We start from the raw sequence: 17,316 nt of genomic DNA, 5'->3' as shown, positions 1-17,316 counted from the left end.
AGCAGACTGAAGTAGTACCAGGAAACGGCATGAGCCAGTTATTTCAACTAGCGGAAAGGAGTAGATCAGCCACCTGGCGCCATGTAGGATTTGTCTGCAAGCTCAAGATGGCCAGTTCTCCCTCCATTTATATTAAGTGAGCTATATGCTATGCCATGTCACTGTGACTTGGGAGGCAGCCTACTTAGTTTCCAACTCACGGATGCAAGTGGAAGCACCAAGTGTCATTCTGCTGTGTTACAAAGTACTGTGTGATGCGCTAAGATGAGGATCAAAGAACAAGAGGAAAGTTTGTTTAATCTCCTTCTTACTCTACTCAGCAGTCCTCCAGCTGAGCTTGCAGAAGAACCACAAGAAAAGTAGAGAAAGCTACTTAAAGGAATTCAAAACCATCATTCCTCATATGACTCCATTTTCCTCCTTCCTGAGAAGGTGTGAATTTGTGATCCACTCTCCACTGCGTGCCCAAACAAGACACATTGGCAAAAGTAAATATGTATTTCTAAAAAATAATTACTAAGTCATAGGAAACAATGTTAAAAAATCCTAAGTTAAAAAAAAAAAACAAAACAAACAAACAAAAAAAAAACCCCAAAAACATGAGATACTATAGTTATGTCCTAATATATTTGCCCAGCACACAATAATTGTAAGGTAAGTTCATGAACATCCAAATCTAAGATGATAACTTTAATGGTTAATAGAGACTATTTAAAACTAAACGTACTGATTTTAATAGACCATCTAATCTATTCCTCATGTGTGCATTTAATATATATATATATATATATATATATATATATATACTTTATTCATCTTTGATAACTTCCTGTTCACTTTTTAAGACAGGGAGGGAGAAACAATTGTTGCTACAAGTTACATTATTTCTTGGTTGAGAATAGCCTTGCAGACAGAAGTCTTGGAAATCATTGTAGCATTTTTTCAGGACATTTTAAGAGTAAAAGAAATGTATCTAAATTAAATTCTGTGTTACTATATGTTCTTCATTGCATTTATTGGGTTGTTGTTTGTTTTTTTTTTGCCCTACAGAGGACTGTCATTACACCTCTGATGAGTATAACCGCATACATTTCTAATGAGAAGGTCTATAAAAATGTTTTATTTCATCAGAATGCTCTCAAGGCATTACCTGTTTCAAAGCTTTAAAAGTGTAAGAAACTCTCCCCAAATGTGCATACAGTATTTAAAACTCTAAGTAAGTGCCTATTCCGTAAACTGTGCCTGCACATATAAATGGAAAACAATTTTAATACAAAAAGACTTCAGAGCAAGAAAGGAGCAGGAAGGATAATTTCACAGTGTGCATTGCAGACAAGACTGTTCCAACGTACATAAAACACTGCTTTAGGAAGAACACAGTGGTCAGGTTTTCTCTGTGAACATGATGGATGGGACAAGGGATTTGCTTCACAAATAAGGAAATTGTAGCCTGCCCACTAAGAAAGTTCTTTCTTATTTGACAGTACAGCACGAGAACCAGGCAACCTATGGAAACATTTAAACAGTAAGTTATTACAGCTCAGGCACATCTGTGCATCAGCAATTTCTTGTACCACACATTTACTAATTTACAGAGCTGCACATTTTTAACCAAGGAAAATGTTTACATGAGATTGCTGCACTTAATCACCAAAATTGAGCCATATCCAACAATTTGTTGAGCTGTGACTGACTAGAAACAGCAGTTGTGAACCACATGCAAAGAAATACCTGACAATGGTTGTCCATACACATCTGCTGTAGAGTACAGAATCACAAATATGATCTGCTTCATTAACACCCAAACTTGTATTTCTAAAGATTTTAGGGAAAAAAAGATAGTTGTATTTGCATGGAAGGTACACGTTAACCTGGCACATGCAAAATCGCCATTCAGTTTTGAATACATGTCCCAAATTTCCATTTTTATTGAGCTCTCATAAGCAACTTCTTCCATCTGAACTTAATCTCATGAAAAGAGATGAACATATGAATTTAAATAGGCACTGCTTTCAGGCTTTGCTCTACTCTAAGTCTAAACTGGTAAAAAATATGACAATTCACAAGCCTCAAAAAAAGCAAGCCTGCAGCACTGTGTTCACCATTGTGCCTATTATCTAACTGCAAGTTTCCACTTCAGTTGTCCAGGGGTAAATTTGTGTTTTCCAGCCTGCATTATTCTGTACCCTCTTAAATCTTCTTAATAGTTCAAGTAAGCAGTCAGATTTCCTTTCTGTGGCTGACTTTTAGGAAATCTGGCAGTTTAATCAGCTGAAACAATGAAAGGGAGAGCTATTCTGCCTTCCTGAAGAAGCTGTAGTTAGCAACATGACTCAAAGTTCTGTGTGTATTAAAGATTGATGGCTTCACGGGGTTGGCACCTTGAAGAGGTTAATTATATGATTCTGGCAACCCAAAAGATCCGTAAAGACGGATTCTGTCAGTCAAGCTGATTGCATAGATGGCTGATTTTTAGTGCTAAGTGTATTTTAAAATAATAATAATAATAATAATAATGACAGGTAGGCCGCAGCCAATACATTTAAAAACGTAGGAAGGAGGATGAGGGGTGATCCATTCTCGAAGCAACACGTTCCAAAGAACTCACTAACCTTTAAGGAAAGGGCTGAGGCTTTTGAGCATAAAGAAAAAGCAAAAGTATTGCCAAACTGAACTCAGTTACCCCAGCTTTAAATATTCTTCAAGATTTAGGTGCAGGTATTGACAATTTAAGAAAAACAAAACAGAGAGATGCACTACTTCAGAAGTGGTCTTAAAGATCTGTTTTCACACTGAAGGACACACTGTATTGTACTCAACCTGTTCTGACACTTAGAGCAGTTTTTCAAGATGGACAGCTGCCAAATGGAAGGAGACATGCAGAAGTTAAACACAAGCATTAAAGGAAAACTAGTGCAGGCAAATCAACTTTTTCTAATGCACCTTGTCTGACAAAGCTGTGCTAGTTCAATAAATACCAATTTCAGAACAAAACTTTGTGTTAATAATACTTCTGTGGTCAAAGCAATTTTTGTTACATGCCATTGACATCAGTAGTAGTACAGAAGAGAATTCTGGTGCATTTTGCAGTTGATCAGCTCTCCTTTGAGCCACATCACGTTTCATTTATCACGCTGCACACCCTACCTCCTTACCCGGAGGCAACAGAATTAAAAGGTCACATCTTAGCCAATAAAATATAAATATCTTCTGTGGGGAAAAAAACAGTGTCTCTAATCAGTCATCCAAACAAGACAGCAGACTACCCAGAAGGTTGTGTGCTGCTGCACATCAATAAACATCTTTATCTAGGAACTAAAATGAAAAATATCAAACCAGCAGAAGTATGAAAGAGGAACTCAGAGGCCTGTCAGAAAAATTACAAAATTAAAGCTGAGCACTGCATTCTGCAAATAGATGATACAGACATGGCAGAAATAAGCAGTGCTGGGAGCTAGGTACAGCTAGCACAGATTGGGATTTTAAGTAAAAGGGAAAAACACTACAGATACTTTCTGTTTCTATCTATGTTTTATTTCAGAATTCTTTATCAGTAAACATTTAAGTCAGCTCCCTTTTTCTTTACCTCTTAAATCTTAAAAAAAAAAAAAAAAAAAAAAAAACTTCCCTCTAATCACAACCAAAAAACAAAGTAATACCCTGCTGATAACAATTTCTGGATTCTTTTAATCCCTGAAAATGATTTCTCCTCCATCTTTCAGCCTCACTAATCAAAATGCTTAGGGAAACAGTAATTCTGAAACACGGGGAAATAACAAAGAGTGCTTAAATGGCACGGTCTGCTCATCTACTTCCACTACATGTCAGAACAAACCTTAGGTGCCTGCAAGGACAAAAGTATATTGGGATGCTAAGAAAATACATCCATCCATGCTGCTACAAAAACACATACAGCACATACACCTTACTAGTGAGCTGTGGCCATAGAACGTAACTTTGCCACTAGAATGACTGTTAGCAGAGGAAGGCCAACTGGTAGTCTCCGTCTTCCAAAAAATCTATTCAACCTAATGAACAGGTTTATATATAATCAACTAGACTGAAACAAGCTTTATAGTTAGATCATAGCAAATGGCATGGTGAAATAGGAGGCACATCGAATACCAAGCCATCTAAATGGCATTATTACATGAAAAGCGTGTAGTACTTGGCTAAGAGAGAACGATGGTTGTGTCCATATCTGGAAAGGCTTTGAAGTTATGTATATCTGAACAGAAATGAGAGTATTGCATGGTTCTTGATAGGGAAAATAACAAAGAGCAAAGGAATGTAAGCATTGTCTGTGGTACAAGCAAAAAACCAAAAATAATTAACTTGACTAAACAGGCAGAACCAATCAGTAAAGCTTAGGCAATGTTCTTGGAGGAAGAAAAAATGAAACAACAATAGCAAGACAACTCACAAACATGAACCTCATCATTTTACGTGCAAAGTACTGTGAGCATGCATACAATGAGACTCTGCATTTAGAGAAAATAAAAGAATTACATTATACAACCCTATCTTTTGCCTATGCAAAAATTTTATATATATATTTTTTTAAATATATGGCATATATTGACACTCCTACTTACAAAATGGGAAGGGAGGGGGGAATGGTGTTGTTTCGTTTTGTTTTTAAAGGAATAAATTTGTTATAATGACTTTCCTAGAGGTTAAAAAACTTTATCTGGGAGAAGGAGAGAAGAAAAGTAATCACTTCTGAAAACATAAAAAACCTTTACAGATGAAAGTCTCTCTTTGCAACCTTTCTATCTTTCTCAAAATTCTATAGCCCAAATCACAAACTTTATTTAGCAATGGCCATCCACTCCTGAGGCTCACTTTACTGAAATAAACAAAAGTTTAGCTATTGAACCAAAAGCTGCCTAAAGAACATGCAGGACCATACCACATCAGCTGCTAGTCTTCCCACTCACCAAATCTGACCCATTCTGTACTGAACATTTCAGTCCTACCTGACCTTGCTTCAGGAGCAGGCTCTCTGAAGACCCCTTAGAGAATGAGACATCACAGCACTTCATTGCAAGTGTCAGGGCTTGACCCTTACAAGATAGAAAGGCTCGATTCACTAAAAACATGAAAGCATGTGCTTAGTTTGTGTTGAAGTCTATGAATCCTACAAATACGCTTGAACATTTTTTTGAATAAGTGGGTCTAAATCTACTATTAGTTAAGAATTTCTTACAATTCTATTGAATCAAGAATATCCCTGTGCCTTCCAAAAGTGTTACTCCTTCCACAGTAGTATAATTTCTTGACTTGGTATCCAGCACTGTAGCTGACTAAAAAAAAAAAAAAAAAAAAAAAAAAAACTGATTATGGTACTGCAGTTTATGGTACTGAATCTTTAAAGAAAGATTCAGGCATGTGAAGTAATTACCTACACATCTTTTTTTGTTCATCTCTTACGGTTTGGAAACATTCATTTAAAATAAAAAGTCTGGGAAACATAGGAAAATCCAAATATTAAGTTAAAAATAGCCATTCAATCTTCCCCCAGTCCCCTGTGCAGAGGACTAACTGCCAGCAGTGACTGTTGCACTCCTGTTAGAGCTGAGGTAATTTAAGAGGAATGTCAGTATGCATTTACATATCAAACTTTATTACTCCGCTTTAAGAGAAAGAATGCCTGCTATTGTCATACGAAAATATTTACAAAATCTTTGGTATCTGGTTTTAGTCCTACAAAATTAAAATCAAAACTCTCAGCATCTCTGCACACTGTGCATCTTTTAGAACAACATTAACGATTGGAAAACACATTTAGTGAAAACATTTTTAAAAAAACTGAGAAGCCTAACAGTTTCTCATTCTAGAGGAAGTTCAAGGCTGTTGTCACACACGGACAGCTTTGCAAGCTACGAGCACTTGTGAATCTGGCTGCCTCTGCAGCATTCAAGCCATTCCAATCCAGTTTCCTTTGAACGTGCACTTCCTACCATGGAGAGCCACAAGGGGATGGACATCTCCAGCTAATGAGATCTACGTCAGTTGCATAACTTTAATCCGAAATCAGAGACTACATTCTCACCCTCTTGCCTGCAGATTGAATTTCCCTCTCTTCCTCTGGTATAAGACAAAGTAATCTTTTTTCCAAATAATCATTATTTCTCTTTAAAGAGCAGAACGGTGGAAACTTCCTTGGTGGCCATCTGGCAGCTGCCTTTTTCTCATAGCACTGCAATCTTTCAAAAACTACCTGCGTACCAACAAAAGCTTTCCAAAACCACCTCAAACAGACGTGCATTGTATTATTAAATAAACCCAGGTAAGAAATGCAGAACCTGTGCAGAATAAAGCATTAAAAATGGAATTATGTAGTGAAGAGTTAATTTATTCTTTGGCTTCACAGATAGCCACAGATAGCAGACAACAATGACAAAAAACAAACAAGAGACTTTCCATGATTCTTTCCCTATGAAAATAAATGTATTTCAAAACACAGTAGTCCAAATTTGTAGCTGAAACATTAAGGAAGAAAATAAAAAGCTCATCACATCCAGTCTAGAAGCAATTCCACAAACTGAATCCAATAAAGGAACAATGATTTATTTGCTGTCCCCTCCTGCTCTCCATAATACCTGCAGTCAGGAAGGCACAATACCAGGCAGTGTGCCATTCAGCCCTTGTCCTCCCTGATAAGGCTCTCAGGATGTTGCCATTTTGATGTAGACACCTGCCCACTGGTAACAAGCATGAGAACATGAACTCACTTTAAGATGCTCAAAAATGAGGTTATCACAAGGCAATATCTTCCAATCACTGCAAAACTTTCTTTCAAAACTGAAACAGTGACCTAGAGGTGAGAAACCCAGTATCACATTTCTAATCCCCCATAACAGTTAATCTTCACACACACACACACACACACACACACATAAATGCCCACAACTACGTATACAAACATTTCCCTTGTCATATAAACCTTACCCCTTGAGAATGTTTCTCAGATAACTTTATTCTAACTTTTACTTAAGTTAATATTTTTACAGTGCACGTGAGGAATACTCTGCTGCTGACAATCTATTTGATGAAACATCTTTAGAAGAAAGGTCAGGTAAAAATTGGTATGATGTGGAGCTCTAGTGGTAGCGGGCTAGTAACACACCACATAACAACTGTGAAACAGGAGGTACTGACCTTAGGTCTGAAAGCAGTAAGTGAGAACATAACAAACGAATTCAAACGAGGAGAATGAAGAGCGAGAATGTTTGGAATCAAATTCAGCAGCATTTCAAGCTCATAGAATACATCTGTGCATACAACATGATGAGCAACTCCATTTTCAACACATAAACTTCAACCTTGTAATGATGACTGCAGTTAAGCAACAGAAAAATAAAATCAACACTGTACTTGAAAGAAAATGTGTTTGTAGTGCAGAAGTAAATCAGTGCCTTTTATCAAAACCAGCTGAGAGTGGAGTAAATCTATGCACTCTTTTATAACAGTCATACAAATTATTCTTTTTGTGCTAGCCATGGTAGCTCCTACACCAGTGAAGAAAAACACTCTGCTCCCAGCTGCGACATCAGCAAGATGCTGTAGCAGCATGGCAGTCAGTTTTAACATTGTATTTCAGTAGTCCTGTCAGACGAATGAGTTTGGCAGAAACTGAACCCTTAACTAAAGGAGCACCTTACTCATATGTGCACAGTGCCATCACACACTCTATTGTGAAACGCTATCCTCAGCTTAATTCTTGCTAAGCAGCAATATTCCACCCATAAAGAACATGGGTTTTGTCCGCACTCAGGGTGGTAGAACATGCAAAACATGCTGTGCCTACGGTGTTTCACTGCACCGAGGATGCCAGTGTTCTTACAGCTATCACCTTGTGATACATCAGCATTACTTTCCTAACTTTTAAGATGCCATTCACACTGAGATATGTATCAGCAGATGTTTATAAAGCAAGGACAAGAGCGACAGTTTCCAGACAGTCCAAAAGCAGCACCAAAACCAGACAGCACCGTACTGTGCGCACACAGACAACCAAACCCAGTATTAGGAGGCCCCATTTCCAAATCTGAGCAACACCACCAGTTGCATAAAGAAATGCCATTCTGAATCCTCACTATGAAACTTGCAATCCCTTCCTAGGGGAACCACTTCCCTCCCCCACTGCAGAAAAACAAGGCATTACTGAAAAGCTCTTGTATGTGCATGCTGCTGACTTGCAACGGATTCCTCACTTATTTTAATCCACGCCATAAATTTTCACTAGGAATTTTTGTTCTGCTTCCTGAACTGAGCGCAGAACGCCTTGATTCAGTACCACTTCACTTAAGATCGAATGTATTTCTCCTTGCTAGCACAGACCATTAACTTCACAAGTGTCATCATTTGGCATGTGCCAGCCTAACAGTGGTCTTTTAACCAGCACGTATTCCAACCTAGCGCCACAGGGGAAACGCGATACAACTCCGGGCTCTACACCTTTGCCACCCAATTGATGCTGACTGAAGAAGCTTGCTCTAATTTATGACCGTTTGACGCACACGGGACGCAGAATTAACCCCAGAACGCAGAGCTCCGGGAGGACGGACGCCGAGCCGCGTTACCTGGCGGGCAGCTGCACTCTGCGGGCGCTTCTCTCGCCGCTCGGATTTTTGCCAAGTGCTCGTAGGACTTCTGTGGGGGAAGAGGAGCAACGTGAGGGCGCTCGGCCTGCCACAGCCCGGCGGCACAGCCCCGCGTGCCCCGCTTTACAGCTGTCTCACCGAGCGCTGAACTGGCGACGGCTTCTTCTCTTGGACCTGACCCAGCCTAAAGGGCTGACTTCTCCACCCCCACCGAAACGAGCCCACCACCAACGGCTTTCTCTCACCTTTACCTCCCCTCACGCCCTAGAACTTCATTTATTTTCGATCGCAAGCCCGCTCCCCGGCACCGGCCAGAAACGCGGGGACGCGTGGGGAAAACCCTCTGCGCGATGCCCTCCGTTCCCGCGCCCCGCGCTGCCCCACGCGCCCCTCGGTCTCCCCATCTTCCCATCCGCACGCGGCCGGAGCGGCCCCCCGTCCCCCACACCTGGGCGAGCAGCCGCTCCACTTTCTCCTGCATCATCTCGTTGAGTCGTTCCAGAGAAAAGCCGGGCAGCGGCGGGAGCGGAGCGGCGGCGGCGGAGCCCCCCCGGGCGCCCTCGATGGCCGCCAGCCGGGCCTGAAGGTCGCTGGTCCGTACCCCCAGGTACACGCAGGAAGCTGCCGCCAGCGCAGAGAGCAGAACGGGCAGCGCCGAGCAGCACGGCCCGGCCCGGCGCGGGCAGCGCTCCCCGCCGCAGCCATCCCGTCCTGCGGCTCCGCGGCTCTTGCCCAGCATGCTTTTGCACCCTTCGGCTGCGGCAGCTTTTATTTCCTTTCCTCCGCCCCCCATGGAGGCGACTAATTTACAAACAAAAATAATAGCGAGGAACTAGACCGAAACGAGCGACCAAAAGGCGGGTGACGAGGACTAAATAAACAAACGGAGGCGGAGCCCGCGGCCGTCCCCGCACTTCGGCGGCGTAAAGCGGTGCGGGTCGAGCCCCGCGGCTGCCGCACCGCCCGGAGCCGCGCGCTGTGCGAGCGCTCCGCCACTTGTCAGAGCTGTGGGGCGGGAGGGAAGCCCCGCTCCGCTCGGCTCGCTCGCTCGCTCGCTCCCTCCCTCCCCGCCGGACTTGTTGCTCCCCCTCCACCTGTCTGCCGGCTCCCACAGCCGAGCCGGGCGGGGAAGCCCCGAGCTCGGCCCCACTGTCAGCCGCCGCCCCGCCCTCGTTTGCACGGCGTTCACCTGGGCGGGGGCTCGGCACGAGCTGCTGCCGCCGGCTTTGCCCTCTCCTACAGCTGTTTCTCCCTGCTCGAGGCAGCGGCGGAGCCCGAGGGAACGCGCGGCTCCAAGGACTGCTCGAAAGGTGGAAAGAGTCCCGGGGGAAAGCCGGACACGGTGACTCCCAGACAGCGCCGAGCGTGCTGGTTTGCACCACAAACGGCAATTCCTCGTGGTGTTCTGTTTGTGCACTTTTATTACCTATTGTTTTCCAAGCGCTCACACACAGTGCAACAGAACTGCTGTGAAAGCACGAATGCAAAAAGCTCGGCGGGGTTCTGCGCAATCACGGAGCCTTTGGGTAAAGCGCATCGCAAATTCACCACTACCGCTTTAGACTTCATAATTTGTCTTTTTCCATGCTAAAAAAAAAAGAGAGAAATGCTTCACGGGCTGCTGTCAGGGAGCAGAAGCCATGACCGCCAGTCTTGGGTGACCATCCCTCATGGCAAACAGTTAATGGTTGTGACAGGCAACGTGCAGACAAACTCCAGCGAGCCGCACTGCCTTGCCTTCGGGACTCATGGATAACAACCACTGCCTGTAAAGCAGAGATTGCTCATAGCCTATCTGCTGGCAACCAGAGGAAGAAGCGGTATGTGGGACAAAAAATCCCAAACAAGCACACAAGCATGCTCTTATTTGGTGCACAACACGGGTCGGCTGTGTGCTATGTGCATCGCCTGCCATCCTGTAATGTGGAGGCCATTGGCGCCAGCGAGGCGCTGGGCCCCCTGCTGCACACCCAGCCTGCTGCCTGCTGCCAGCCCTTGGGATGCCATCGCCCTCTGCTTCACGCAGTGGTTCTAAAGCTGTCATACAGTGGCGTGCCAGTGCAGAGACCTGCCTCACTATTTTGCTCAGCGTGGTCACTGCCCAAGCAGCTCCTGGTCTCAGCATTGTGCCACCAGGTTGCTCTCAACAAGGCATGTTTCACATCAGCAACTAAATGGCCTGAGATGGAAAAGTCCCTGGCTGCATTCAGTTTGCACAGTGCTCATCATTGTAAAGATCACAGAACAATCCAGATCCCAGTGTTTCTTCAGGATGTGAAACAAGGTCTTTTCTTAGTGGGTAGCAAATCTCATGGCAGGTGTTTCTCATTCTGAAGAATCTTGTTGCACAATCTTCATTTTTCTACCTGGGAAAACTTTTCTGTTTGTTTCTGCTATGCTAGGATCAAGGTCAGCCTAAAATCAACTCAGAAGCACCCAAGGAATTGTGCTCGTGCTTTGTGTTGCAGAGGCAGCATTGCATTTTACATCTGGCTGATGTAACCTCTGGGAATGGACAAGGCTAACCCAGAATTTGGGGTCAGAGCAGCACGTAGAACCAGCAGCAGAGTGATTGAACTTAGTGCAGGAGCTGCTGCTGCAGGTGAAGGACACAGCTCAGCTGCTTTACCTGCTGCAGAATTCACTTCTGTCTGAACAGCTGCTGTACCCTCCTGAGCTCAGTTACTTGATACCATCAAGTGGACAACCAGCAGCTTTGCAGTGTGCTTACCCATCTAAACACAATAAAAAACACATTAAATCTCAGCCTTGCTGTTCTCGCTGCCTTCTCCCAAGCGGGAGGCAGAGTGAATCCAGGACATGTGCAGGTTCAGTGCCAGTGAGTCTGATCCTTATTTTCCAGCCATGATGATGCCAGTCAAGAAGGCATCTATTTAGAATCATAGCTACGATTGAAAACAGATTTGAGAGTGCTATCTGGGTAATGAAAGAACCGGTTTTCTTCATTTTTTTTTCCCTTAAAAACAAAACAAAACAAAACACTTTTTTATGCTTTTTATCATTGAAGATGTATTGCTTTTCAATTGAATTCAATTCAATTCAGTTAATAACTGGGTCGAGGGAGTCAAAATCCTACTCCAGGAGTTCGGCTGTTCAATTTAACCGCTTGTGGCCAGGCATTGTGCATCTCAGACATTGCTGATCACAGTTAAGGTAAACCACATAAGTCCAGGTTACAAAACACTTAAAATGCCTAAAATGCCTGGTTTGCATCTGGTAGCTGGAGTACAGCAGCTTGAAATCAGAGTGGTGCCCCAGACGCATGGAGCTGCCCATTAACAGTGCAGGTGGAGTGTCAGAAATTGCAGCTCCACAGCAGCCCAACTCAAACAGTAGCAAAAAAAGGGAGAAGATTTTAAATAGGGCCTGCGAGGTGCAGACCTGAGACAGCTGTTCTTCCCACCAGGAGGGGAGGGCTCTTGCTTTGAAGATCCCAATCTGCAAATGCTGAGTCCCAGCACATCCACGCACGGCCAGGGCAGAAGCTCTGACAAAGCTGCAACTGTTTGCGTTGCATGTGTGTTTGAAGATGTGGATGGTGTTTGCAGATAACGATTTTCCACCAGACAGGCTAGTGTCTGGAGTTCTTTCCATATTTTTATGTCTACAGCGGGATGCATTCTGGCTGACCAATCCACAATCCGTAACTGGATTTCTTTACCAGATACAACATCAACTTGCCATTGGAACTAGACAAAAAGAGAACCCAAAAAAAGTAAGCATACGTTTGCTGAAGTGACAGGTCGTATTCAGCTTATAAAATATTCTGTATAAGTGGTCAGGAATGGCAAAAGGTACGGGGTAAGTGCAAGTAGAAAGCAAGATCTGGGACTCGGTACTGGAGCTGAGGTGACACACTGGAGGATAACAGGTTATCAGTGGTCACACACGCTCCAAGATGCAGCTAAAGCCTACTGTTCTGAATGTTCCTGCTTCCAAATTGAATCCATACATTATTCATTATACATGGACTTGAACTGTATCTTCAGTCGGCTGCTTTCTCCGTTCCTCTCATGCCTGCTCAGTTCACCCTCGGTGCCTCTCATGCTCTAAATGGGATTTCTCTCCACTTTTGTGCACAAGCAGGATTTGGTAGTTCTGTGACTTTCCTCTCCTCTCAGCTCCCAGGAGTTTTAGACAGTACACTGTTTCTCACTGACCTGCTCATCCTATCTGCCAAGATTCACCAGAAAAACAGAAAACAACTTACTTTCTTGTTTTGGAAAAAAGAAAAAAGATGGAAAAGCCTTTCATTTTCAAATACCCAAATAGATTGCCTTCTGTCACTTTAAATTTAATATAAGCACACTGAAGTATAGTATACATGATGCAGTACATTAATATACTTAGCAGATGGATAACACTTGCTTATGATTTAATGCTTAGATATACTCATTTCACATCTACTGTACAGGCACTTCATATATTTGAGTCTGTAAGTCAGACTTATCTTCAGACTAGAGGCAATCGAGTCACATGAGCATAAGATTTAGTTTATTAGTTCCATAACCTTTCTGGTATTTTGGCAACCCTGATAAAAAATAATAAAATAAAACAAAAAAACCTTGCATCTGGATTTTAATATATTTCACAGGATTTCCTTTTTTTCAACATGATGAAGCCAGCAGCTCTCCTAGACCTACAAACTGACTGATTTGAGACAAAATTCAGACACAGTGTATCATTTTTTACTAAAATTCACGAGCATTTGTGTGTGTGTGTGTAAACTTATTACAGAACACTTCCTAACAGATAAACTGACTACCTTGCATTTTTCAGAGCCTCAGATATTTGCTCCAAAATGCAGCCAGCGCTTGGGACGTTCTGGCAGGACTTTTGGTGACCGGAGAACCACAATCAGAAGGGAAACAAGGAGACAAGACTTGAGTATCTTGGACAGAAAAAAGGCTCCATTGCTCTGACTCCAGGCCAATTCACATCCTTTGGCTTCTCGGCTTGTTTATTTATCTGTAAGCAAAGGCCACTGGAATTGATGGGTCTTTGTGAAGGACTGTGGGGATGGGGTTGTGAAAGACTCTGAGCCTGCAAAGCCCTGTATTAACACACAGCTTTACTCACACACATAGTCTGATCCTAATCAACAGGGTGAGTCCTGAAAGCAGTTCTGCACACGCACTGGAGTATTTGGAAGACACATAAGTGCCAAGACAAGGGTCAAAATATAGAATCCAACGTAAAAAGCCAAGAATAGGCAGGGACATTTTCTTGTTAATTGTTAATCGCCATTTCTGGTTGCTTTTTTCCCCATCTTTTTTATGTGAGGTCATTATTAAATAACTTCTGTATGCAGATGCTGTTACATTTAAGAAGCAACTTCATTTCCTAGTGAAATGATTACGATGAAGAGTAGACTCCTGAGGGATCACACCAGAAACCAACTCTGAAAAATGGCATTGGTAACTTTGAGGATATTTTCATGCCCAGAAACAAAGGCAAAAATTACCAAAGATATAGAAATGAAGAACAGAGGACATTAGCAATCATAACTTTATAGCAGTCTCTATAATGCAGATGTCTCACAACTGAAAATCCTTATCGGGCTGCCTGGTACCCTCAGTTATCTTTGGCTCCCCTGATGGTAGTAGTGATCCCACAGTCCTCCTGAGGTCTCTGTTTCCAGGTCTGAAAACAGCAGTGGTGGGTTCTGAAGATTTGTCCTTTCCAAGTAATGGTTGAAACTCCCAGCATTACAAAATTTTGAACGGATCAAAGTCGGGTTCAGCAGAAATCCCTGTTTTAGTACTTCGTGTTCTTTTTCTGCACTAACCCCCATTTGACTACTTATATCAATGTTAGTCCTTTCTCCAGCTATTTGAGTACAATTTCAAATGCTCTGATATTCAGAAACAAAGATTTTAATCTGCTTTTGAAGGACTAAAACAGTTTCTTGTTTTTTTTAAACTGTGGCTTGTTCATATAAGTTTTCCAAAGAAAAATCTTTCCTTCCTGATCATGCTGAAATCAGACACATATAGCAGTGTCTTTATCTTTCTCTAAAAATGCTCAACTACATCACAAGTCAGTAGGAAAGAAAATTTTAAATAAATAATAATAAAAAAAGAAATCGGTGCTTTTAAAGGCTTATCTGCATCTGCAAAATGACTGCTCAATTTCTCTGGGTTAGACCAAGATAAATTGTAAATTGTCCTGGTAAGCATACGACAAAGCTATGCAACAGAGTCAACACGAGGTGGGAGGGAAGTTTGCCTGATTCATTTCACTTTGTTCTTAGCTGTTTTGAGTAGCCATCTTGGTTTTCTCAGACCTTTTATCTATTTTATTCCCACTGAGCTGCCAGCTGTCAGATCAGCCCCTCACCCTCTCCCTGACATGGGCCTGGAGCTCCTGACTCTAGATTTCTCCTTCTCTCTCTACAAAAGGGAAAGAGGTAAACAGCCCTGTTCCTTCAAGGCTGCACACTAGAAATAATTACAAAAACTGTTAAAGGGTGTTTTATAAGGCACGGGATGTCCAACAATCGAGGCCAATTCCAAAAATCATTACTGTCACCTTTTGCCTGTGAAATTCTTAGGCAATGAGAACAGGGTAAGGCAGTCATGACATCTGGAAATAATTAAGTCATTATCATGAAAATTATGGAATGAACATCTCACTGAGCACAGCCTCTGGGAGCCATAATGTTGATTGTCAATAAGAGTGTCCGAAACCTGATCATGAAATTTAGGGCATTCTTCCTTTCCACTAGTAGAGAGATAAAGGAGGCCATACAGAAGGATCTATCAGCTGAAGAATCCATAGATCTCCTAAAGATTTCACAAGTATTCATGGGAATGAGTACAATAAAGTAGCCTGGCTGCTTGGGATTACAAGTCCCAGGCTTATGTCTGCATCATCTCAACCCAGTCAGGCTTCCAGGTGTCAGAGACCTCGCTGCATCTTTCAGGGCACAGGTTCTTCAAATTACTGTCACAGACTTCTCGTAGCTGTCACATTCTTCAAACTATTTCTATTACTTTTATCTCAAAGGTAAAGTCGAGCTGTTTTGTCTTTGCCATTTACTATGCCCGTAAAAAAATCTCAGTCGTGGATGATGATGCTGGCTGCAAGGGTCCAACTCATTGAGGGCAGCATTAAGGGAGAAAGGGGCCAGGAAGTAGCCTGTTAACTTCCCATTCTCCTTATCAGTCTTGCCCCTTAGCCTTGGATCTCCTCTCTGGGGCTTACATTTTCCATAGCCCTGCTCCACAACCTTCTCACTCAGAGCCCTCCCAATGTTCCCTGAGACTTGCAGTGTTGCATTATAGATGTCTGCGTAGAAGTCAAAACAAGCCTTTCTGTTCCTTTATCTTTTCAAGACTACACTGTCAAAACCAGTCAGCTGAAATGTACACACAAGTTAAATGCTAGCTCTCGTTCTCTCAGGGAGTTGACAGAGGTGCTGCCTTTATTGGAGAGCAGGAATGCATTGGCAACTCCTCATATAGGATCTGCAGCAAATGGCAGTAATGGTGGGAGCTGATGAAGGGGGAAGCCAGGACACAAGGGTGACCTTGTGCTAACTCTGCAGAAAGCAGTAATGCTTGGAGGGAAACAAGAGAAAGATGAATTTATTATAGACTTGTAATTGAGGGCAATGCTCCCAAAAGCTCCTTCTTAGTGGAGGAGAGGTGGAACTGAAAGATGAGGGGGACAGGCATTTATGGTAATAGCTCTACGGATAAGAAAGCAGAATGGCAGGAAAGATCTATCACAGTGACACAAACCACTTGATATTTATATACTGAAGGACTGGGAGGAGATATGGGAACTCTCAAATAAGTGTTTTGCTAGCTACCTGGCAGGATGAAGCCATCTTATCCGAGCTCAGCAGATCTCTGTGTAAGAAAGTGAGCAAGAAAGTGTGCAGTGCACTTAAGAATGTTTTCCAGCTGAGATTTTTGCTCTGGTTTGGTTAAAGCCTCCAAAACATTGTCCTTCTGACTGTTTCTGATTCAGAGCAGCTAGGATCTAAAATTACATCAGTCCTTGTGCTGCAGGGACAGCAGCAGATCCCAGCAAGCTTTGGGAGCAGCATTCCCCCAGTAGGGTAGGAAAGGGAATGTTTTTGATCATGTAGCTGAAGCATTTTCTGCTTGATGTGGAAGGCCAGGTGGGTGAGCAGAGAAGTGGCGTGTAGGCTCACTGGAGAGGAGTCTGGTATGCCTGGGGTTCTCTCTCCTTGATGAAACTGAGGAAAAAAATGGTCTGGGGAGAAGTCTACTCCATGCCTGTATACCTGCTTTCTGACACACACATACCCAAAGTCAGATTTTCAGTGCTTTTTGCCTGATGTTATATTTAGATAAGCTATCCTTCTTGAACAGCAGGGTGATAGGTGCTTAATTTTTCATTACTGTTGAGTATGGATTTGCACCCATTTAAGAAATTCTGTGCTGTTTTCTGTTCCATCTTGCCCTAGAGACAGTTTGGTTCAACTGTATTTTCCTGTCTGTCTCTGTCTTCTGTGATTGTAAGTGTTTAAGACTTATTAAATATAAAAGCTCTTTGATATCAGCTGGAGCACAGCTGAGGATTAAGCCTACCCCTCAGTGCTCGCTCTGCTGCTGGCGTGTCTAAATCCTGCATAGGAATCACTCCCTTCCACAGAAATCAGCCGCATGAAACACAGCAGATGCTTTGCAAAACAGATTTGAAAGGAAGTGAA

At 42.7% G+C, this 17,316-nt stretch overlaps 1 protein-coding gene across 1 annotated transcript in view; it reads right to left on the bottom strand.

Annotated features, from left to right (window-relative positions):
* Window positions 1–9,657, bottom strand: part of LOC146544425 (collagen alpha-1(XXV) chain-like) — a 156,520-nt gene extending 146,863 nt beyond the window's left edge. The window contains exons 1-2 of the mRNA XM_085221938.1: window positions 9,058–9,657; window positions 8,589–8,658 (exon numbers count right to left, since the gene is read on the bottom strand). Coding sequence (XP_085078064.1) covers window positions 8,589–8,658; window positions 9,058–9,402 — 415 coding nt within the window. The 5' untranslated portion in view covers window positions 9,403–9,657. The remainder of the gene's footprint in view (window positions 1–8,588; window positions 8,659–9,057) is intronic.
* Window positions 9,658–17,316: the final 7,659 nt, after the last annotated feature.

The sequence above is a fragment of the Meleagris gallopavo genome, chromosome 4 (assembly GCF_905368555.1).
Source record: "Meleagris gallopavo chromosome 4, MGAL_WU_HG_1.1, whole genome shotgun sequence".
Taxonomy (NCBI): domain Eukaryota; kingdom Metazoa; phylum Chordata; class Aves; order Galliformes; family Phasianidae; genus Meleagris; species Meleagris gallopavo.
Note: the sequence above shows the minus strand (reverse complement) of the source record. Positions and strands in the feature narration are given on the sequence as shown.